Source organism: Phacochoerus africanus, chromosome 2 (genome assembly GCF_016906955.1).
Source record: "Phacochoerus africanus isolate WHEZ1 chromosome 2, ROS_Pafr_v1, whole genome shotgun sequence".
Taxonomy (NCBI): domain Eukaryota; kingdom Metazoa; phylum Chordata; class Mammalia; order Artiodactyla; family Suidae; genus Phacochoerus; species Phacochoerus africanus.
Genome location: NC_062545.1, coordinates 161,699,723 through 161,724,764, shown reverse-complemented (window position 1 = coordinate 161,724,764; position 25,042 = coordinate 161,699,723). Strand labels below are relative to the sequence as shown.

General features: G+C 37.9%; 1 protein-coding gene across 4 annotated transcripts in view; it reads right to left on the bottom strand.

Annotated features, from left to right (window-relative positions):
- Window positions 1–450: 450 nt before the first annotated feature.
- The window catches only part of PIGN (phosphatidylinositol glycan anchor biosynthesis class N), a 95,059-nt gene continuing 70,467 nt past the window's right edge, over window positions 451–25,042 (bottom strand). For 3 of the 4 annotated variants that reach the window (XM_047767020.1, XM_047767021.1, XM_047767023.1), the window contains 5 exons: window positions 24,923–24,998; window positions 22,735–22,808; window positions 17,677–17,719; window positions 15,047–15,099; window positions 451–826 (listed from right to left, as the gene is read on the bottom strand). In XM_047767020.1, the coding sequence (XP_047622976.1) occupies window positions 703–826; window positions 15,047–15,099; window positions 17,677–17,719; window positions 22,735–22,808; window positions 24,923–24,998 (370 nt within the window). In that variant the 3' untranslated portion in view covers window positions 451–702. The remainder of the gene's footprint in view (window positions 827–15,046; window positions 15,100–17,676; window positions 17,720–22,734; window positions 22,809–24,922; window positions 24,999–25,042) is intronic. The other variant, XM_047767022.1, reaches the window with a different exon arrangement.

Below are 25,042 nucleotides of genomic sequence, written 5' to 3'. Positions count from 1 at the left end.
CCACTTTCAGCAATTCCATAAGAATCTAGAAATGAAAAAAAAAAGTGAAGGTCAAATCTGCATTTACCTGATTGACTATGAAAACCCTAAAAATAGCACTAAAAAGCATAAAATAGTATTGCTGCATACTGGAGAAAAATGAAAAGCACCTGCAAACATTTTCTACTGGAACTCTAGGAAAATATGAAATAACACAACCTGATTGTCTTTCTAGTGCGGTTTAGTAGAATTACTTGTAAAACCAGTGCTGGGAGTTGATAAATATTTATGGTGCCACCTGGTGGTTTCCTTCAAGTTCAGCCAGTGCATTGATTTTGGATATGACCAGAACTACCCCCTCAGGAGCACGTTCTCCTTTGCATATAATACAGGAAGCTGTACAGTTAGGGACCAGATCATCACAGGTGCTCAGAAGCATGGGTGAGAAAAGTTGCCAACTAAAGGAAAAAATGAAAATGGAGAATGCTTTACTCTGCTTGTCCACAGACATAACCACTATTTCATACAGGTGGAACCTAAAGAGAATGGAAGCTCCTTTATTCCAGGTAACCTATAAATTCAGAATCGATATATAATTTCCTTTATATGAGCAGACTATGTGATATATCATTATCCATCTTCTGAACGAATCCTCGATAAGATTTTAGTTGACAAGCTGAATGAAAAACAGGATCTGGATGCTGAATGATGGCTTTGGCAACATCATATCAGGTGGCTTTTGGGTCTGCCCCACAGTTTGAGTTTCTTTGTTGTGAGTATCTGTGCCAGGCCATTGAGAAACATCAGAAAGATGGTCATGGACATGACAATCACGTAGTGGCTGATACTACAGAAAAAGAAAAAGAAACATGTTACAGGCAGAGAGAACACACATAAGGAAAAGCATAAGATTCCTCTAACTAATCTTTCTAAATTTAAAACTGACCCTTGAATGACTTGGGGACTAGGGGCGCCAATTCTCTGAGCAGTATAACTTTACAGTTGATTCTCAGCATCCTAATTTCCTAAGTGTCTGTGGTTTGGCATCCTTGGATTCAACCAACCACAGATCTTGTAGTACTATAGCATTTACTATAGAAAAAAAATCCACACATTAGTGGACTCGTGCAGTTCAAACCTGTGTTGTTCAAGGTTAGACTGTATATATAAAATACACAGAATTACAAAGGATACCAGTGATTTTGAAATAGATATCAAAATGCTAAAAAGAACTAATTTGTTGTAGAAGTAGTGATGAACATAGATAATATTTTGAGATATCTCCAACAACTATGATATGAAAATGTCTGATTGGTATTAGCAGTACCAGTGTCTTTGGCCACCAGTAGAAAATGAATTTCAGAATCTAGTTTTTAGAAAAATAAGGATAATTTTCCCCCTCTATTTCTTCTACCTTCTGAAAAATATCCACAGACGTCCCAAGATTCTCCAAGTTAGGTATTCTGGTATTCTAGACCATGCTATCCCGTGTTTTGATGTAAGTTAGAAGTACTCTGATGAGTACACAGCCACAAAGAAAGAAAAATGTTACTCAAGCTCAAATTCAGAGCAGTGACAGTTTTAGTCAAAGGATCTAAACAAAAGAAAAAGGACATATCTCTCTAGTAATCCCAGAGTCAAAACTACTATCTGTCGGACTTTGGAAAAAGGTAGAAAAATACTATTAAAATTACTCAATCCTAGTTCCCACCTCTCAGTAATAGTAAATGTTCAGTTTCTCTTTTTTAACACAGAACTACACAGAACATGGCTTGATGATAAATTTGGAAATATGGAAAGAAACTTAGGATCTAGATCTGACAAATATACAGTAAGGCAGAGGCTTCCCCCAGTGACACCAGTGCAGTATTGCCCAAACTAAGCTACAGTGCAGATTGGCAAGCTATTTATTTACAATGCCCATCAGAGTTACAATTAACTAACTTCGTAATAGATTCCCACATTTTTTACCCTTCAACAAAGGTGAAGGGAATGTTTAGCAGTCCTATAGCCAAGGTGGCTTGATGAAAGAAGGTCATATTTTCTCTCCTTTCTTCTCCTCTGCCACCAGCAAACAAGAGGGGTCCTGGTGCGAGTTAAAGAAACCCTACCCAAGAATGGCCCCCAGGACAAGCCTCAGGGAACAGGTCTTAGGACAACTGGGAAGCATGTAAACCAGGTCCATCACTTAGAGAAACAGTGGAGACTAAGGAAAAAAAGAGAAAAGAGGCCTGTAGGGCTCCCTCCCTCCTTCTCAGTAACTCCAGTCCAATAGGTGGGCTGCCTCCAAATGTCAAATTGCTGGCCCTAGACCAACCTAAGCAAAGCTTCAGTGTGCTGTCATAGGAAAGGCCCCTGAAGGCTAGGAAGGAAGGGTCTTCTACTGTAGCAATTATTAATTTATTGATTTTTGGTATTGTTATATGCTTTTACAAACCTTCAATTGTAAAGCTTTATAGTTTGATAATATTTTCTTTGGAAAGGGACTGGTTAGGACATTCTTAGGCTGAGCTCATAATTACCACAGAAATTGTCAACTCTATCCCATTTCTGCTTCTCATAGGACATTTCAAAATCTGCAACAGTTCCTGAGATCAAAAATCCTTAATCCAATAAACTGGATATAATGATCACAATTTCTTCATGTTATAAGAATGTTTACTGCCAATCCAGGGACCAGAGTTTGGAGTCAGAGATGAGATCAGCGAGTGAGGGAATGCAAACTGCCCAATCTACAGCTTTGACGATTAAATCCAGGACAGGCCAGTCTGACCCTGGTTCCATGGGGAATCCAGACAAGGAGGTCAGGAGGCAGGTAGATGAAGGAAAACCATGAGGACTGTAAAAGGTTGCATTCAGAATGTGGCATATCCATACAATGGAACACTATTCAGCAGTGAAAAGGAAAAAATACTGATACATTCTAGGGTATAAAGGAATGCCAAAAACATCACACTAACTGGAAGAGACAGATGTAAAAGACTATATATTGTATGACTCCATTTACTGAAATGTCCAGAGCAGGCAAACCTGTAGAGACAGAAAGCAGATTAGTGATTTCTGTCTATGGGAAGTGCATAGACAGGAATTAGACACAGGGGAATTTTCTGGGTGATGGAAATATTAAAAAACGAGGCTGTGGTGATGGTTACACAACTCCATAAATCTGCTGAAAAATTTCCAAAGTGACTTAAGTCCTTCAAAACTTTAAAGTGGATGATTTTTATATGTAAATTATACCTTAATAAAGTTGTACAAAAAGAAAGAAAAGATTATATTCTGGCATATTTTTTTTCTGTTAAATTTTACTGCCACTTTTAGGCCTTTTATTACTGTTAATTAATTAATTTTTGTCTTTTTAGGGCCGCACCTGTGGCATATGGAGGTTCCCAGGCTAGGGAGCGAATCAGAGTGATAGCTACCAGCCTATGCCACAGCAACACCAGATCTGAGCCACATCTTCGACCTACACCATAACTCATGGCAACACAGGATCCTTAACTCACTGAGGGAGGCCAGGGATCGAACCTGTGTCCTCATTATTACTAGTCAGATTCGTTTCCGCTCAGCCATGATGGGATCGCCACTTTTAATATTTTTAAAAACTTTAAAATATTAAATATGACTTGAAATCTTAACAGAGTAAATTTTGTAAAACCAGAAAGTAGATGACAAATCCTCAAATTCAGTGACAGTCTATTTATAAAAGGTATTCCTATCTCCTTGGCCTGAAATCATGGACTCTTGGTTCATTTAAGCTACCATCGTTGGTAGGGAACAGTTGTGAAGCTCATCATCTTCATGCAATTGAGTCTAAGGCGTTCCGTCTATAATATTCTCCATCAATCAAGTCTTGGTGTCATTTCAGCAAAGCAGAGTTAAAGAAGCATCAAATTTCAACTTGAAATGAGCTTAGCTGTTCCCACTCTCTCCCTGTGACTATTTTGACATCACTTAAATCAGCAATTTTCAAGGTGTACATATGCGATGGTAATGAGGGACAGCGTCTGTGTGTGGAGGGGCATACAGAATAACCAGGCAGGCCTATTCAACCCGTACAATGGGTGATGAAAGACTGATTATACTTCTCAGAAAAATGGGCAATAGAAGCAGGTCCTATCTGTCAGATGTACTAGGGAAGAAAAAGGTTGAGAATCACTTATTTTATTTTTTATTTTTTATTTTTTGTGTTTTAGGGCTGCACCAGGGGCATATGGAGGCTCCCAGGCTAGGGGTCAAATAGGAGCTACAGCTGCCAGCCTACACCACAGCCACAGCAATGCAGGATCCGAGCCATGTCTGTAAACTACAACCACAGTTCATGGCAATGCTGGATCCTTAACCCACTGAGCAAGGCCAGGGATAGAACCCTCAACCTCATGGTTCCTAGTCGGATTTGTTTCTGCTGCACCACAATATGAATGCCAAGAATCACTGATTTTAAAAAGCTTAGTATTCATTTCCAAGAGTCAAAGATATTTTACGGCACTTATTAATTACATTTAGGATTAAAATATTATTAGGAGGATACTAAAATATTATTGAACTTAATAAGTTTTCACTATACCTAAAAAGAAATGATATGTTAGTTGTCACTGTATTTTAATAAGGTATAACAACAGTGCATGCAGAAAGCAAAGTCCAAATGAATACTGCTATCAAACCAGAGTTTAAACTGATGATGCTGACTATTCACTTCATATCAAATACATTTAGAAGATAAATTTAAATACATGTTTTTATAGTTATGAAAAATACCTCAAAGGAATTTTCTCTCTAGTTTAAAAACTGCAGTTCTCTCAGTATGCCATATAAAAGGCAATACTCTGTAAAGTTTATGGCCTGCTATAAGTGAAGAAACCGTGTAAAAGAACAAAAGAAGAAAATACTAAATTACAGCTCTGTCAGCCCAACTCAGTTTCATGGCTTGGGGAGGATATTTTTCACTTGGCTGTTGAAAAAAACACCTGATGCCATAAGATCCTCCAGAAAACCACTGAACTTATATATCTGCAGTTTCAGGTGATCACACTGACTGGAATGTATTCCTTTAAAAGCCTCAATTTAATTCTGGTAAAATTGGCTCCAAAGATGCGTTTCAAACATATTGGACTATCCTCATAAACAGATACCCTGACTCATGTCCTAGCAATGAAATCTTTATTTTTAAAGATTCATTACTTATTTATTAAGCTGAAACTAAAGTTGAGTAATCTCTCTAGCCTATTTTGAAAACCCACTGCAGTGCCCACGACACTATGGACATTACAGACACATGTCAGACTGTGTTCATGCAGGCGATTAGCTCCTAGATCTCTCTGTAATTCTGGGACAGATTCTCACCATTTCTGTATGTATAAAGCAATAAAACAGTGAGGACAAAAGGACAACATTCCATGCCTGTGAATAACTGAAGTTATTAACTTTATTACTAATTACAAAAGGAAATAAAATTTATCACAAAAGGAAACCACTGCGGGACCACAATTCAAATAACCCTGGTTCCCATTAAGGGAGCCCTGCCAGTAAGTTTAATAAGATCTGCAACATGACAAGGAACACCTCAGCTTTTCAAATGTATATTTGCATAGGAATAATTAGAAAACTGAAACTTAAAAGCAACATTCTCACAAATAAAAGGCAGGAAAATGTAGGATAATGAAGTTTTGATATGTGAACCTTATTATATGGTGCTTTAGTTTTGAATCTTATTGTGTATTTTCCCCCACTATCCAAGCCTCTTCATGGCAATCAGTTAGGTGCTTATGAAGATGCATGGACCACTTCTGCCCATTAGACCTGTATCACATGGATCACTGCAGCACTAAGTGCCATTATTGCTGTGTAGGATGCAAAGGAAAGATTTTAGAATTCTAATTCACCAAAAAGAGTAGCAGCAGGAATATAAACCTCAACCTTGGAGCATCAATTGGGGCAATTTCATTTAGAAAGCCTAATTCCACTAAGATTTTTCTTTTTTTTTTTTAAAGCTTTAATTTTTTTTTATTTATTCATTTTTTAATTAGTCAATGAATCTATTACATTTATAGTTGTACAATGATCATCACAATCCAATTGTATAGGATTTCCATCCCACACCCCCAGCATACCCCCCCACCCCTCAAACTTTCTCCTTTGGAAACCATAAGTTTTTCAAAGTCTGTCAGTATTTGTTCTGCAAAGTTCATTCTGTCCTTTTTTCAAATTCCACATGTCAGTGAAAGCATTTGATGTTGGTGTCTCATTGTCTGACTGACTGCACTTAGCATGATAATTTCTAGGTCCATCCATGTGGCTAAAAATGCCGGTATTTCATTCCTTTTAATGGTTGAGTAATATTCCATTGTGTATATGTACCACATCTTCTTGATCTACTCCTCTGTTGGTGGACATTTAAGTTGTTTCCATGTCTTGGCTATTGAATATAGTGCTGCAATAAACACTGGAATACATGTGTCTTTTCAAGTCATGGCTTTCTCTGGATAGATGTCCAGGAGTGGGATTGCTGGATTAAATGGTAGTTCTATTTTTAGTTTTCTGAGAAATCTCCATACTGTTTTCCACAGTGGTTACACCAATTTACAATCCCACCAAAGTGTACTAGGGTTCCTTTTTCTCCACACCCTCTCCAGTGTACTAGGGTTCCTTTTTCTCCACACTCTCTCCTGAAATTACCCCAATTGATGCTCCAAGGTTGAGGTGGAGAGGGTGATGATGGCCATTCTGGCTGGTGTAAGGTGGTACCTCATAGTGGTTTTGATTTGCATTTCTCTAATAATGAGGGATGTTGAACATCTTTTCATGTGTTTTTTGGCCATCCGTATGTCTTCTTTGGAGAATCCTCTGTTTAGATCTTCTGCCCATTTATTGATGGGGTTGTTTTTTTTTTGTTATTGAGTGGTAGGAGGTGTTTATAAATTTTGGAGATTAATCCCTTGTCAGTTGATTCACTTGCAAAGATTTTTTCCCATTCTGTGGGTTGTCTTTTCATTTTGTTTAGGGTTTCCTTTGCTGTGCAGAAACTAATTAAACATGTTTAATTAGGACCTAATTAAACATTAGGTCCTATTTGTTTATTTTTGTTTTTACTGTCATTACTCTAAGAGGTGGATCTGAGAAGATGTTGCTGTTGTTTATGTCAGAGCGTGTTTGGCCTATGTTTTCTTCTAAGAGTTTTGTAGTATCTGGTATTATATCTAGGTCTTTAATCCATTTTGAGTTTATTTTTGTGTATGGTGTTAGGGAGTGTTCTAGTTTCATTCTTTTCCATGTGGCTGTCCAGTTTTCCCAGCACCACTTATTGAACAGGCTGTCTTTCTCCATTGTATATTCTTGCCTCCTTTGTCATAGATTAGTTGGCTGTAGGTGCGTGGGTTGAATTCTGGGCTTTCTATCCTGTTCCACTGATCTATATGTCTGTCTTTGTGCCAGTACCATATGGTTTTGATGACTGTTGCTTTGTAGTATAGTCTGAAGTCTGGGAGCCTGATTCCTCCAGCTCCATTTTTCTTTTTCAGGATATCATTGGCTATTCTGGGTCTTTTGTGCTTCCAAACAAACTTTAAAATATTTTGTTCGAGTTCTGTGAAAAATGTCCCTGGTAATTTGACAAGGATTGCCTTGAATCTGTACATTGCCTTGGGTAGTACAGTCATTTTGATAATATTGACTCTTCCAATCCAAGAGCATGGTATGTCTTTCCATTTATTTGTGTCATCTTTGATTTATTTCATCAGTATCTTATAGTTTTCAGAGTACAGGTCTTTTGTCTCTTTAGGTAAGTTTACTCCTAGGTATTTTATTCTTTTGGATGCAATGGTAAACGGGATTGCTTCTCTAATTTCTCTTTCTAATCTTTCATTGTTATTATATAGAAATGCAGTCAATTTCTGTGTATTAATTTTGTATCCTGCAACTTTGCCAAATTCATGGATGAGCTCTAACAGTTTTCTTGTACAGTCTTTAGGATTCCCTAGGTATAGCATTATATCTGCAAATAGTGATAGTTTTACTTCTTCCTTTCCAGTTTGGATTCCTTTTATCTCTTTTACTTTTCTGATTGCTGTGGCTAGGACTTCCAAAACTATGTTAAATAGTAGTGGCGAGAGTAGACATCCTTGTCTTGTTCCTGATCTCAGCAGGAATTCTTTCAGATTTTCACCATTGAGAGTGATGTTAGCTGTGGGTTTGTCATATATGGCCTTTATTATGTTGAGGTAGGTTCCCTCTATGCCCACTTTCTGAAGGGTTTTTTATCAGAAATGGGTGTTGGATTTTGTCAAAGGCTTTTTCTGCATCTATTGAGAGGATCATACGGCTTTTATTCTTCAGATTGTTAATGTTGTGCATCACACTGACTGATTTGTGGATATTGAAGAATCCTTGCATCCCTGGCATAAATCCCACTTGATCATGATGTACAATCCTTTTTATATATTGTTGGATGCGGTTTGCTAGCATTTTGTTGAGGATTTTTGCATCGATGTTCATCAGTGAAATTGGCCTGTAGTTTTCTTTTTTTGTGGTATCTTTGTCTGGCTTTGGTATCAGGGTGATGGTGGCTTCATAGAATGAGTTTGGGAGTGTCCCTTCCTCTGCGATTTTTTGAAATAATTTCATAAGGATAGGTGTTAGCTCTTCTTTGAAGGTTTGATAGAATTCACCTGTGAAGCCACCTGGTCCTGGACTTTTGTTTGTTGGAAGTTTTTTAATCACAGTTTCAATTTCAGTACTTGTGATGGGTCCATTCATCTTTTCTATTTCATCTTGATTTAGTCTTGGAAGATAGTACTTTTCTAAGAATTTGTCCATTTCTTCTAGGTTTTCCATTTTATTGCTGTATGGTTGCATACAGTAGTCTCTTATGATCCTTTGTATTTCTGTGATGTCCGTTGTTACTTCTCCTTTTTCATTTCTAATTTTATTGATTTGAGTCTTCTCTATTTTTTTCCTGATACGTCTGGCTAAGGGTTTGTCAATTTTGTTGATCTTTTCAAAGAACCAGCTTTTCATTTCATTGATCTTTTCTATGGTTTTCCTTGTTTCTATTTCATTGATTTCTGCTCTGATCTTTATGATTTCTTTCCTTCTAGTAACTTTAGGTCTTGTCTGTTCTTCTCTCTCTTGCTGCTTTAGATGTAAAGTGAGCTTGTTTATTTGAGCTTTTTCTTGTTTCCTGAGGTGGGCTTGTATTGCTATATACTTTCCTCTTAGGATGGCTTTTGCTGCATCCCATAGGTTTTGGAGTGTCATATCTTTGTTGTCATTTGCTTCTAGGTATTTTTTAATTTCCTCTTTGATTTCTTCAGTGATCCATTGGTTGTTTAGTAGCATGTTGTCTAGTCTCCATGTGTTTGTGTTTTTTGCAGTTTTTTTCTTGTTGTTGATTTCCAGTCATATAGTGTTGTGGTCAGAAAAGATACTTGATGTGATTTCAATTTCCTTAAAGTTACTGAGATTGGATTTGTAGCCCAGGATGCGATCAATCTTAGAAAATGTTCCATGTACACTTGAGAAGAATGTGTATTCTGTTGCTTTTGGATGGAATGTCCTATAAATATCTATTAAGTCCATCTGGTGTAATGCTTCATTCAGGGCCTGTGTTTCCTTATTGATTTTATCTGGATGATTTGTCCATTGCTGTAAGTGGGGTGTTAAAGTCCCCCACTGTCATTGTGTTATTGTCGATTTGTCCTTTTAAGGTTGTTAGCAGTTGCCTTATATTTTGTGGTGAACCTAGGTTGGGTGCGTAGACATTTAAAATTGTTATATGTTCTTCTTGGCTTGATCCTTTGATCATTATGTAATGTCCTTCTTTGTCCCTTAAAATATTCTTCATTTTAAAGTCTATTTTGTCTGTTACGAGTATTGCTACTCCAGCTTTCTTTTGATCCCCGTTTGCATGAAATAGTTTCTTCCATCCTCTCACTTTCAATTTGTATGTGTCCCTAAAAGTGAAGTGGGTCTCTTGAAGACAGCATAATATGGATCTTGTTTTTGTATCCATTCAGCCAGTCTGTGTCGTTTGGTTGGGGCATTGAGTCCATTCACATTTAAGGTAATTACTGATATATATGTTCTTATTGCCATTTTAATTGCTTTGGGTTTGTTTTTGTTGCTCTTTTTTCATCCCTACTTCTCCTGTTTTCTCCTCTTGTGGTTTGATGACTATCTTTAGTGTTGTGTTTGAGTTGATTTTTCTTAATTGTTTGTGTATCAGTTGTAGATTTTTGGTTTGCAGTTATTCTGAAGTTTTGATATAAGAGTCTCTCTATATAAGATATTGTTTTAAGCTGTTGGTTTCTTAATTGCAAGTGCATCTCCAGTGTCCTGCATTTGTACCCTCCTCTTCTCACAATTTCTGATTTTGGTGGCATAATTGTGCATGAATGATTTGGTATCTTTACTGTATATATACCTTTACTGCTGAGCCTTTTCATTTGTGGTATTTTTGTCTCTGGTTGCAGCCCTTTCTTTTCTGCCTAAAGAAGTTCCTTTAGTATTTGTTGTAAAGCTGGTTTAGTGTTGCTGAATTCTCTTAGCTCTTTTTTTTTTTAAGGCCGCACCTGTGGCATATGGAAATTTCTGAGCCAAAGGTTGAATCAGAGCTACAGCTGCCAGCCTACACCACAGCCATAGCAACACAGGAACTGAGCCATGTCTGTGGCCTATATATCACAGCTCATGGCAATGCCGGATCCTCAACCCACTGAACGAGGTCAGGGATAGAGCCCGCAACCTCATGATTCCTAGTCAGATTCTTTTCCACTGCACCATGACAGGAACTCCTGAATTCTCTTAGCTTTTGCCTACTTGTGAAGCTTTTGATTTCTCCTTCAAATCTGAATGAGAGCCTTGCTGGTTAAAGTAATCTTGGTTGGAGGTTTTTTCCTTTCACCATGTTAAGTATATCATGCCACTCCCTTCTGGCCTGAAGAGTTTCTGCTGAAAAATCTGCCGATAACCTTGTTGGGGTTCCCTTGTATGTTACTTGTTTCTTTTCCCTAGCTGCTTTCAAGATTTTCTTTGTCTTTAATTTCTGTCAGTTTGATTAACATGTGTCTCAAGGTGTTCCTCCTGGTGTTTATTTTATATGGTACTCATTGTGCCTCCTGGATTTGAGTGAGTGGTTCCTTTCCCATGTTAGGGAATTTTCCGGCTATTATCTCTTCGAATATTTTTTCTATCCCCTTCTCTCTCTCTTCTCCTTCTGGCACCCCTATAATACGGATGTTAGTGTGTTTAACATTGCCCCAGAGTTCTCTGAGACTCTCTTCATTTGTTTTCAATCTTTTTTCTCTTTTCTGTTCCACATCCGTGATTTCCACTAATCTGTCCCCCACCTCGCTTATTTGTTCTTCTGCCTCCTCTATTCTGCTGTTTGCTGCTTCTAGTGCATTTTTTATTTCCGTTATTGTATTTTGCATCTCTTCTTGTTTAAGTTTTATATCTGCATCTCTTTGCTCAGTGTTTCCTGTAAGTTATCCATCTCTGCCTCCAGTTTATTTCCAGTATCTTGCATCATCTTCAGCATCAACAGTCTAAAGTCTTTTTCCTGGAGGCTGAGAATCTCCTGATCACTTAGCTGATCTTCTGGGGTGGTATTCTTTCTCCCTCATCTGAGTTATAGTTCTCTGTCTTTTCATTTTTATAGGTTTTTGGTGTGGTGACCTTTTTACAGATAATAGAGTTGTAGCCCCTCTTGTGGCTGAAGTTGGTATAGGGGCTTGCTGTAGGCTTCATGATGGGAGCGACTGATGCCTGCCCACTGGTAGGTGGAGCTAATTCCTATCCCTCTATAGGTGAGGCCTAGTCTCTGGGTGGGATTAGAGGAGGCTGTGTGCCTGGCCGGTCTTTAGGCAGCCTGTTTACTGATGGGTGGTGCTGTGATCCCACCTGGATTGTTGTTTGGCCTTGGACTTCTCAGTGCTGATGGGTGGGGCCAGATTTTCCCAGAATGGCCACCTCCAGAGAAAGGCACACTGCTGCATATTACAGAGAACTTTGCTTCCAGTGTCCTTTCCCCACAACAAGCCACATTCACCCCTGTTTTCCCAGGAGGTCCTCTAAGAACTGCAGTCAGGTTTGACCCAGATTCCTATGGAGACTTAGCTTTGCCCTGGGACCCAGTGCACGTGAAAGTCTGTGTGTGCCTTTTAAGAATAGGGTCTCTGTTTCCCCCAGTCCCATGGAGCTCCTGCGCACAAGCTCCACTGGCCTTCAATGCCAGATGCTCCAGGGGCTCTTTCTCCCAGTGCCAGATCCCCACATATGAGAGTTTGACATGAGGCTTAGAACTCTCACTCCTGTAGGTGAGTCTCTGTGAACCAGTTAGTTTCCAGTCTGTGGGGCTTCCCATCTGGGAGGTATGGGGTTGCTTATATCATGTAATCTCCCCTCCTACCTCTTGATGTGGCCTCCTCTTTGTCTTCTGGAGTAGAATATCTTTTTGAAAGTTTCTGGTCCATTTGGTTGAAGATTGCTCAGTATTTGGTTGTAAATTTTGTTTTTTTTAGGAGAGAAGTTGAGCTCCAGTCCTTCTATTACACCATCTTAATCCTGTCTCTTACAATGCTGGATCCTTAACCCATTGTACCACAAAGGGACTCCCCAGTGAGCTCTTTTAAACCCCACTCTTACAATGTTTAGACTCTGACAAGCCTTCCCGTACTTACCCTGCAAGGCTGAGCTAGATGCCCTGACTAAAGTCCACACAGCACCTAAGAAACTATTCTAGAAATTCTCACACTGCACCATACTGCCTGCTTATAAGCCTGTTTCCTCCTCCAACCGTATGCTCCCTGAGAGCACGAGAGTGTATGTTACTTGATCTATGGTTGATGATCAATAAATATTTGCCCGATTGAATTGAGATTATGCACATTTAAAAATGCTTTGTGTTTTGTGCCTGTTATTACTGGTAGTAACAGTGAAATTTGTACTTTGAAGAAAAAAATCTGCCATGTACAGATAAACCTCAAGCTAATCAGAAAATATCAGATCCTTAATTTGTGTAATATAAATTAATGATGCTGTACAGATATTAATGATGCATATCTTCATGCAAAAATTATATCATCTTTATCCCTTGGCACCTCTTTAGAGCCAAAACCAATGCAGATTTCTACCATCAAAAAAGTCTCACACCATGTTCATAGCAGCATTATTCACAACAACCAAAAGATGGAAGTAACCCAGGTGTCCATGATGGGTGAGTGGATAAACCAAATGTGGCCTAATATATATATACAATGGAATATTATCCAGCCTTAAAAAAATAAGGAAATTCTGACACATGCTATAACACGGATGGACCTTGACTATACTATGCTTAGTGAATTAAGTCAGTCACATAAAGAGCAAATATTGTATAATTTCATTTATGTGAGGTATCCTGGAGTAGACAAGTACACAGAAACAGAAAGCAGAATGGCGGCTGCCAGGGCTGGTGGAGGAGGGAATGGGGAGTTTTTTGCAAGATCAGTAGTTATGGAGATGGATGCTGGTCATAGTTGCACAACAGCATGAACTTAATGTTGCTGAACTGTACAGGTAAAAAGGGTTGAGATGGTAGATTTTATGTACATTTTGGCATAATTAAAAATAAAACAAAAAGTCTCCCACACAAAAATGCTATATTTTGTCAGAATGTTTTCCAAACAAAATTGTAACTAGTTTAAAATAAAAATAAGCTAATCAAATTATTGGGAGAGTAATTTATAGCCAAATATAAGAAACACCATGAAGGATAAAAAAACAGAACTGCAGAATAATATCAATAATAATATTTTCCACTTATTGAAGCTTATTTGATGCCAGGCGCTGTGCTAAACTGCTTTACATGGATTAATTCATTCAAAATGACTGCAAGTAGAGGCAGGGAAGAGATCAGACATTAAGCCACTTGCTGATGGTCTCACAGCTAAAAAGTGACAGAAAGAGATTAATCCCAGGAGCTCTGGTCTAAAGCCCATGCTGTGATCCACTATCTGCCTGGCCACTTTGGGCTGGTAAGGACACATTAAAACTTTCCCTAAGCTTCAAACTTCAGAGACTAATGAAAACAAAGCCAATGATCTATGCAGTACCATTTATGTGCCTAGCACACAAGGAATCACAGAGATTCAAATCATCTGATTACTGAGAGAGGCAGACATTTATATAAATAACAAGGGAGTACCAGCCTGAGCTGCCTAAGAAGCAGGAACAGAAGAGAGAACATTTAACAGAATATCTCACCCAATGCTATTCAACTCCTGGCAACCCAAGGTGCTGAATGAATATTGACTAAATGCAATAAAATTACTCTATAAAAATGTATTTTGTCTCTGAATGCATTTGAAAACAAAAAGGCAAAAGGATCAACTTTTCTTTCTTTCCCTCAAAGAGAAGGAATTTATGAACATATGGAGGTTCCCAGGCTAGGGGTCCAATCGGAGCTATAGCTGCTGGTCTACACCACAGCCACAGCAACGCAGGGTCCAAGCCATGCCTGTGACCTACACCATAGCTCATGGCAATGCTGGATCCTTAACCCACTGAGTGAGGCCAGAGATCAAACCTGCAACCTCATGCCCCCTAGTCAGATTCATTTCCACTGAGCCATGATGGGAACTCCCAGATTATACTTTAAGGATCAATCTTATAGGTATCACATGTGAAAATGTTCCCATTACTGAAGATTCTAGGAGGCATATTATGATTACATGAAAGGTAAACCGCCACAGAAAATTCAGATGGCAACTTGAACAGCTTAATCATTCTAAAGAGAAACTGAGAGGTTAAGAGAAGAGTGATCTCCTTGGAGACCCTGGATTCAAGCAATTTCTCTTACTCTTCTCTGCTGTCCCGCATTTATCTCAGACCTAACACCTATCCCCACATCATCCCAGGAAAACACTTGATAATGTGTTAATGCCAAGAACTGGAGGGACATATTTCACCAGGCTGAAAAGTATTGCTACTTGTTATGCTTACCTTAAATATCAAATTGACACTTTCTATACTAAGATAACTTGTTACTTTTTTCAATGCACTCTTAAGAATTCCATGTGAATATATTCCATACCTTGTTCCGATATCAAGCCAGCTGCCAAAATCTTTGATAAGGAAGAAAAAATGCTGAAAAATAAAACAAAATATGGCTCCATTAAAAACAAAGGCTATGGAGAGTCTAAAACAATGTTATTTTAGGAGTATGTCTTTCAGATTTTTGACCCCTTAGAACCATAGGGGATCAATAAGAAAAAAAAAAGAATATGCCCTTTATTGAAATTTTTGTTTGGACAAAAATGAGCCATTGCCTAAAAGCTAGAAATAGCATTACCATTCGATCATATAAACACAAAAGTAACATCTGTGAATAACAAGAAAGAAAACCCAACCCAATTAATAAAAGATAGTAAATAATACCAAAGTCCTCAGTGAAAGGAATCACGTTGTCTATTCACCAGCAAATATTCACCGATCACCTACTATGTGCTAATCACAATGTTATTAGATCCTGGTGATAAACCCTCTTTCAGGAGATTTGTAATCTAGGGAATGGTTCAGTCAAATTATCAGGCATATGCATGTGTGTGTGTGATGAGTGTTACCGCCAGAAATACAGGCAAGTACAGGAGCACAGAGGAAGGGGTATGTACCCCATCTGGGCTGTCCCAATAAAAAGTCTAAAAATCTAAGTGACAAGTAAGAGTCAGATGAAAGAGGAGGTGGGGAGATCAGAGGAGAAGTATGTTTCCAACAGAGAGAGTAACCTATATAAACATCAAGGGTCCAGGTAGAGCTTAGCAGGTCCAAGGTGAACTGGGTAGAAAAAACAAGGAGGGAGAGGCCAGACATGATGCCAGTCAAGTAAGTTAGACCACACATGACTCTCCAAGTTAATCTGAGCAGTCTGACTCTTCATTTAAAATTAATCAGAGAATTTAAATTCTCTTCTATTAGCATGTTTTTGCCTATATGCCAATTTGTGAGAAAACCTGATTTGTTCTAACATTACGTGTGGTCAATTTCAGAAAGATATTCAGTTTGCTACAACATGAAAATGTTCTCATTTGAATAAAGTGACCAGGAATCTGATTTGGGAAGTTACCCTCATAGCTGTTTCTCATCACTTTTAGCTTAAGATGTTGTGTAGTGAAGAATTAACCTTACTTAAAGATAGCCCTGGCCTTACAGACACACTACTATATACAAAATTATATATAACAAGGACCTACTCTGTATAGCACAGAGATACTCTGTGGTGGCCTATATGGGAAAAGAAGCTGAAAAAGAATATATGTATACATATAACTAATTCACTTTGCCATATACTTGAAGCTAACACAACACTGTAAGCCAACTATATGCCACTAAAATTTAAAAAATAAAATAAAAAAGAGAGGCCTGGCCTTTGCCTTCAGCTACTAAGGGGTGATTACTCAGCCCTGTCTGATAGGAGTGTTTTGCCTGGGGGACATCAGCTACTCGATGGTCTAATAATGTGATTTATGTTCAGGGCTTTGAGCCAGTGTATTATCAGCTCGATCTCTAGAAGGACTGGAGATTAAAGGTCAGTCATGGGAACAATATGTGACTGAGCCCCAATAAAGGTCTGGACACCAAGGATCTTGTGAGCCTGGGTGGCCGAACTCCATGTGCACTGTCGGACATTGATGCTCAGAGAGCACTGCTGTCCCGCTTCCCCGGGGAGAGCACGGCCATCACTCCACATCTGGATCCACCCCCTACCCCAGACTCTACCCTCTGCGTCTCTCCCCTTGGCTGATTTTAATCTGTCTCCTTTCCCTGTAATAAGCCATACTTGCGAATATAACAGTCTTCAGTGAGTTCTGTGAGTCTATCTAGCGAGCTACCAAATCTGAGGGTAGTTTTGGGAACCCTCTGAACTTGCAGGTGTAGGTTCTTCTTTTTGTTGCTATAAGAGGCCCATCTACCTGTTCCTCACTAGAACCCATTATTAAAGCTATCACCTTAGTAACATCTTCCCACTTGAGAAGCTCAATTTCCTCTTTCCTTCCTCCTCCCCTCTTTTCTCCTTTCTTTTTCATTCTGAGAAAAAAGTTAAAAATCAACATTTCAAGTAGGAAAATGATACAGTACCTAAGTCTAAAGTTAGCTTTTTCAGGAGTTTCCGTCGTGGCTCAGCAGCAATGAATCTGACTAGAATCCATGAGGATGCGGGTTCCATCCCTGGCCTCACTCACCGGGTTAGGGATCAAAGCGTTGCTTTGAGCTATGATGTAGGTCACAGATGCGTCTTGGATCCAACGTTGCTGTGGCTGTGGTGCAAGCCAGCAGCTATAGCTCTGAATCGACCCCTAGCCTGGGAACTTCCTTATGCCACAAGTGTGGCCCTAAAAAGTGAAAAAAAAAAAAATTAAAGTTAGCCTTTTCTGTTAACTTCCTATGGAAGTTTCATTTCAGACACAATGCATCATACAAGACAAGGCATATAATGACAGATTCAAATAAGTGAAGCTAGAAGATGTTTGACATCTTAAAAAGAACACTCTTATTGCATCTAAGTCATACAAAAAGAAATTGACTTATGTGTAAATTATGCCAGCACTGGTAACTCAATATCTAAAGATTTCATGTACAGAAATGCATTCATATTACACTTGATTAAATTAACTCAGCACTTAGCTTCTCAATCTTTTTTATATTGAATATCCAATAGTGTCTTACCAAAGCCATAATGTCTGATGTGATGATAACCATGAGAAAAAGACTGGAAAAAAATTTTAAAAAAAAGCATGAAATATGACAGGCATATTTTAAAAGCACATTAAAATCAAAACGAGAATAATCAAATAACCTAATATTCTGTTATTAGTATTTTTGCTTCTGAAAATACTATATTGACAAAAGCTCTCCAGCTTTCTTCATTATCATGGACTACTGTCCTACAGTGATGGGTTAGATTTCAAAAATGCTACTTAACACTTTGAGTATTTATTTCAGTGGTATAAAAGGGACATGAATTAAGGGATCCCACATACTTTCTGTCCAGTTTCCTCCACTGGTAATATCTTACAAAACTGTAGGACAATATCACAAGCAGGATATTAGCAAGGTACAGTATGTTTCCATCATCATAAGGATCTCTCATGACACTGTTTCATAGCTACATTTGTCCTCCTCTTGCCAACTTCCTGCCTAATTCCCAACCCCTGGAAAACACTAATCTGTTCTCCTTTTCTATAATTTTGCTATTTTAAGAGTATTGCATAAATGGAATCCTTTTCTTCTTTTTCTTTTCTTTTTTTTTTTTTTTGTGGGGGGCTGCACCCACGGCATACAGAAGTTCCTGAGCCAAGAACTGACTCTGAGCCACATCTGCTGCCTACGCCATGGCTGTAGCAATGCCAGATCCTTAAATCACCATGCCAGACCAGGGATCTAACTGACAATGCCACAGAGACAAGCCAGATCATTAACCCACTGCACTACAAAGGGAATGCCAATAGAATCATTTAAATCATCCGTATCATTTTGGGATTGAGTTTTTTTGACTCAACACTGTTCTCTTGAGATTAATCTATGGTTCTGTTTGTATCAATAGTTTGTTCCTTTTTATTGCTGAGTAGTACTCCATTGTATGGAGGTACAATTTATTGAACCACTCAAGTACAGAAAAACATCAGAGTAGTTTCCAGTTTGTGGTTATTACAAATAAAACTGCTATATAAACATTCATGTACAGTTTCTGTGCAAACACAAGTTTTGATTTCTTTAAGAAAAATAGCTGAGTGCAATTGTTAGATTGTGTTGTATGTTCAGTTTCATAAGAAACTGTAAAACTCTTTTCAGAGTAGTTGTGTTATTTTACATCTCAATCAGCAACATATAAGAGCAATTTCTCTGCACACTCACCAGCATTTGGTGATATCACTACTTTTTATTTTAGCTATTTCGATAGTCATGTAATGATGCCTCTGGTCCATACAGGTCTCTGCTTAAATGTCTCCTCATAGAGGTCTCCCCTGATCAATATATTTTTCTTCCCAACAATTAACACTACCTGACTTTTTATTGTTATTGCAAGCATTCTATTTATCATTTGTCTCCCTGAATAGATAGTAAGAAACTCTATTGACTAGTGTATGACCAACAATAGGAACAGTAACTGGAATGTAATAGAAATTGAAAAACATATGTGTTAAATTAGTGGTAGAAGTTATCAGCATAAAATAAAATTGGAAACAGCTATTACTACATATTGCGATATCTCTTTGAGATATAAGACTGACTTTAGAACTTCTCCTTTTTGGTTCCACAGAACACTAAAAAAATTAGACCCAGGAAAATTTCGACTTGGTAGCAACAATACCAAAAAACATCATAAAAAGCTAATATCACCCTGGAGTTCCTATTGTGGCTCAGTGGTCAACAAACCCAACTAGTATCTATGAGGACACGGGCTTGATCCCTGGCCTTGCTCAGTGGGTTAAGGATCTGGCCTTGCTGTGCGCTATGGTGTAGGTCGCAGATGCAGCTCGGATCTCACATTGCTGTGGCTGTGGTGTAGGCCAGCAGCTACAGTTCTGATTGGACCTCTAGCCTGGGAACCTCCATGTGTCAATGGTGCGGCCCATTCAGAGTGAAATATGTAACTGAAAAAATAATTTAATGCTGGAAGAAGCAAATCTTGACAAATGTTTATAATATCTGACCTTAGGTAAATTAGACTTGTCAGAGATAATAACCATAAAAGAAAAAAAACATATTAGTATAAAACATAGATAAATGTCCCAAATTTCTTTGTTAAATTTTTAAATAACTGGGAGTTCCTGTCGTGGCGCAGCGGAAACGAATCCAACTAGTGTCCATGAGGATGTGGGTTTGATCCCTGGCCTCGTTTAGTGGGTCAGGGATCCAGCGTTGCTGTGAGCTGTGGGTGCAGGTCAAGGACAAGGTTCAGATCCCTCATTGCTGTGGCTGTGGTGTAGGCTGGCAGCTACAGCTCCGATTCCATCTGTATCCTGGGAACTTTCATATGGTGCAGGTAGAGCCCTAAAAAGGCAAAAACAAAAACCAAAATATTCCTCAACTATGTCTGACAGACATTTTTGCTTGGCTCTTTCTTACACCCATTTCAATCCACAACTTCCTTCTCCTTAACCACTTTCCAGTTTAGTTAGAATCAAGGTGTGCCAGACAGAGGTCTGGTTTGTTTTTTTTTTTTTTTTGTCTTTTTGCCATTTCTAGGGCTGCTCCCGCCGCATATGGAGGTTCCCAGGCTAGGGGTCAAATCGGAGCTGTAGCCACCGGCCTACACCAGAGCCACAGCAAAGCAGGATCTGAGCCACGTCTGCAACCTACACCACAGCTCACAGCAACGCTGGATCCCTAACCCACTGAGCAAGGCCAGGGACTGAACCCACAACCTCATGGTTCCTAGTCAGATTCGTTAACCACTGAGCCATGATGGGAACTCTAGAGTTCTGTTCCTTGAGACATAATCCAAAATTCCATTGGATGGGGCATTTGGAAAGATAATGCTTCCCTGATGAAAAGGGAGAATCAGCTGACACCTCTTTTCCTTTTCCCCCATTAGTCCTTCTTCTTGTATCTGGATGGCAGATGTGATTTATAAACGTATGAAGAGAAAAGCCAATGCCCCAAGAATGGGGGAGCAGAACAGAAAGGCAGCATTGCTGATGACATGACACCAGCTCTCAACTGCCAACTTCTAGACTCCAGGTTTTGTGAGGCACATAAATCCCTATTTCTCTCAGCTATTGTTAGTTATATTTTCATTTCTTATAGCCAAAAGCATTCCTAACAGATCAACCATTACATAACCTTCAGGTATTCTCTGTTAGTGGCCTCTGCTCAAAATAACAAAAATCTTTGAAATGAAGCCAGACTGAGAAACTAGATAAATCATTGATATTTATAAAAGTTAGTTTTAAAGTCATACAAAATAAAATAATGCTAATATAGATCTTCTATTTCACCATTGTCCAATACATACTTAATGGATGAGTGGAAAGAAAACCAGTTAGAATCATTTCACTGGTTTGTTATCTTGAACACATCCTTGGCATTATGGGTCTAATAGGAAAGTTATTAGTATAAACCCCACCTCCCATCTGAACCCCTAGGCTTTCAAGAATTGTGTTGAAAGAAAATGCTTAGCAATCTAATAATGATATTGAAAATGTGAATAATCACTTGTGATAGAACATGATTGAAGATAATATGAGAAAAAGAATTAATACATATATGCATGACTGGGTCACTTTGTTGTACAGCAGAAATCAACAGAACATTGTCAATCAACTCCATAAAGACTTTTTTAAAAAATGAAAATGTGGGTAGAAAGAGATGATATCAGTGATATTTAGCAAGTGGATATGGCAATGAGGGACAGATAGATTTAGGCTTGTGAGATGAATTAGATAAAGAAAACAGGATGAGGAGCTAGTGTTCAATAGAAATAAAGGGAATTGCTGGGTTCAACGTATGACAGATTATGTTTGAGGGATCAGTGTAATATTAATGGGGGGGTATTGTCAATGATCTACAAAGGTTTTAAGGTCAAAAGAGAAGACATTTATAAAGCCATATCTTAGTCACTTTTGCCTCAGTTTTCTCTCTTTGTATTTAGTGTTTCATTGCACTTGTCTCGGGATAAAATTACCACAAACACACATACACACATAAATATATATATACATAAACACACATTTTGATGAGGTCCCCAGCTTCTCATTCCACAGGTCTCCAGCTCTTATTTAAATTAAAATCTCCTCTAAACAATTACATCCGTAAAAAGTTTTTTTTATTGCATCTAATTAACTATCTTCTATGTAGTATTGACAAGATACAAAGGCTTTTAAGGTTAAATTCATGTACATATACCGTAAAAATGTACTAAACTAGAAATGAGACTTCTGCTATTTTTAAACAGTGTAAGAAAATTTTTTTCTTATTATTATGGCATATACATAATAATATGCTACATCTTGTAGTTTAAACTCATCAAGAAGAACATGCAAATTTATGCTAATATTAGTTATTTCTTCCAGTGCTGAATATTCCACTTTGATTCAAGAATAACAAAACTGTTAAGAAGCAGCATATTTATCTCAAGTATCTTTCAGAGAGGCTGATCAGTCCTGTGCTGATGAGGCAATTTTATTGCTTCAAAAAAGCAAATGAGTTGAGTTCTCAATAGAAGCTTCTCTTTCAGAGTCTTGGATGCTTAAGACTGACTGCTCCAGAAATTCCTAGAAACTCAGAAAGAATACTTCCCATTCCATTTTGTCAAATGTGTAGAAATTCAGATGTAAATTAGTGATAGCTAGAGGTTAATTTCAAGCTATGAAAATGACAAAATGTTAACACATTTGTCTAATACATATTTAAGAAATAATCCAAAGGAAAATAGAATGATATCCCTTGGGTTTTGAGGCAGTTATACCTAAAATAAATGTTATTAACTGTAATAATTTAACATTTATATCTTATAGTTTTCTAGGGGGACTCTTCACCAGCTTGAATATCTTAACATTTTATTGTTGAGAAAGCATTTTTTTCTGCTAGAGGCTCTAATTGACTAATTTCTTCTAATGACAACTGAACTCTGACTAAAAGGGTGAAGTGTTTTTTTTCCCCATTTTTATAATAAACAATCTACATTACAGTGTCTTAATAGCAATTATACAAACTACCCTCAAATTTACTCTCATTTCCTAATAATGGAAAAATTCAATGCTCCTTAAACATTCATCTTACCTTTTTGATGATAACTGGGTAGTTAACTGAACAGCTTCAAAAGCGCACATCACAAAAACAAAGGGGATTAAAATCTGAGTAAAAGAACGACAAATGATGCCATGAGTAGCTGTAGCATTTGAAAAACTTTTTGAAGTAAATACTATTTCTGCTCATAGAAGTATTTCAATTTTTCAAAGTTTATCAATATTAGTAAAAAGCAAATACTAAAATAAAATCATGACACCAATGACAAAGGGAACAATGATGAAATGGGCTTTAAAAATCAAACAAGACAAATACCATATGATATCACTTATATCTGGACTCTAATATACGGCACAAATGAACCTTTCCACAGAAAAGAAAATTATGGACTTGGAGAATAGCATTGCCATGAGCTGTGGTGTAGGTTGCAGATGCGACTGGATATGGTGTTGCTATGGCTGTGGTGTAGGCCGGCAGCTGCAGCTCCAATTCAACCACTAGCCTGGGAATTTCCATATGCTGTGGGTGTGGCCATAAAAAGCTAAAAATAAAAAATAATTTTAAAAAAAGTAGAATAAAATAAAAAACAAAAATACACATACAGGAGTTCCCGTTGTGGCTCAGCAGAAATGAATCTGACTAGTATCCATGAGGATACAGGTTCAATCCCTGGCCTTGCTTAGTGGGTGTGGCCCTAAACACACACACACATACACACACACACGTGTGTGTGTGTGTGTGTGTGTGTGTGTGTGTGTGTGTATATATATATATATACACACATTTGTTTTTGATGTTTAAACAAAGAGGGGAGGGAAAAGCTATCAAAAGAAAAGATGTTTAAGACCACATAAGATACTTATTCAAGTGAAGGATACCTGAGTAAAAGAGTTCCAGGAAGACTTTCAATTCTAGCCACATCAAAGAAAGTCACCAAGTACATTATGTCAGTAAAAGCTTACTGAATTAAGCTGGAGATTAAAGATCTAGCATTTAATTTAAACTTTCATTTTCCTTTCTTTTTTTCTTATTTTTAATTTTTTTTAATTTCTATTTTTTTTTTTTTTTTTTTTTGCTGTTTAGGGCCACACCCACAGCATATGGAAGTTCCCAGGCTTGCAGTCAAATCAGAGCTACAGTGCCAGCCTACACCACAGCCACAGCAATATCAGATCCGAGCTGCATCTGTGACCTACACCACATCTCATGGCAACACTGGATCCTTAACCCACTGAGCAATGCCAGGGATCGAACCCACATTCCTAGGGACACTAGTTGGATTCGTCTACACTGAGCCCCAATGAGATATCCTCTTTTTTTCTCATTTTTAAATAAAGGCCCATCTTCTTTAATAGACTGAGAAAAGAACAACTCTCATTTAAAAAATTTGAATGAAGATTAAGGAAACAATAATGTAAAATAATTCAACAGAGAATGGTATATGAGAAAATCTTTTTAACACTTCTTAAAATTACATTTGTATTAGTGCAGTAACAAAAAAGGATATTTATCCTATTAAGAGACATACTTTTAAGAATTATTACTTGTGTGATCTGCATAGCAAGCAAACAGATTTTAGACAGATATTAGTTCCTCTATTTAAACAAATATATACTAACTACATGAAATGTGTCAGGCACTGTGGTAGAGGGAATAAGACAAGCTTAATGAACCTAGAGGAAAAGGGAATAAACATGAATTACATTCCACTGGAGAGTATGAACCCCTGGAAAGCTGATAATCTGTCATTATCTTAGAATCCTCAGTACCCAGCTGGTGCTGATAAGCCTTCAATGACATATTTACTGAATGAATAAATTGGCTCTAGGTATAGGGATTATGAGGGAAGGTGGTAACATGTTGGCAGTCTCATGGATGGGGAACACAGGATCAGGGAGCCTTTGATCTTGAGGAGCAATGCAGTTTTGATCCACTCTGTACTTCCCACAGCTTTAATCATCTTTGATAGGACTTCCTGGGACTAACAGAGATTCTCTACTTCTTGAAGTTAAATGGGCTTAAGAGAAAAGCAAAAAGATTATATTTTGGAGTAAAGGCTAGAGGGTATCACCTCCCATTCAGCAGTATCTGAGAAGGTATTTTCTTTCCGTGCTATTTAAATCTGTCACCTTATAATCTTAATGTCACCTGTTACATAATCTTAATGTCACAATGAGTTCATAATCTTAATTAATCAGTATCTTAAGAAAATAAAACCAACCTTCCATATCATCAGGGCTCCCATCATATAAGGACTAAATACGGTCAGAAAGCAATAGACAGAGGCAAGATCAAAGCTAGGGAATCAACAAAAAGAAAAAGGATTTTAGCATTCACATTG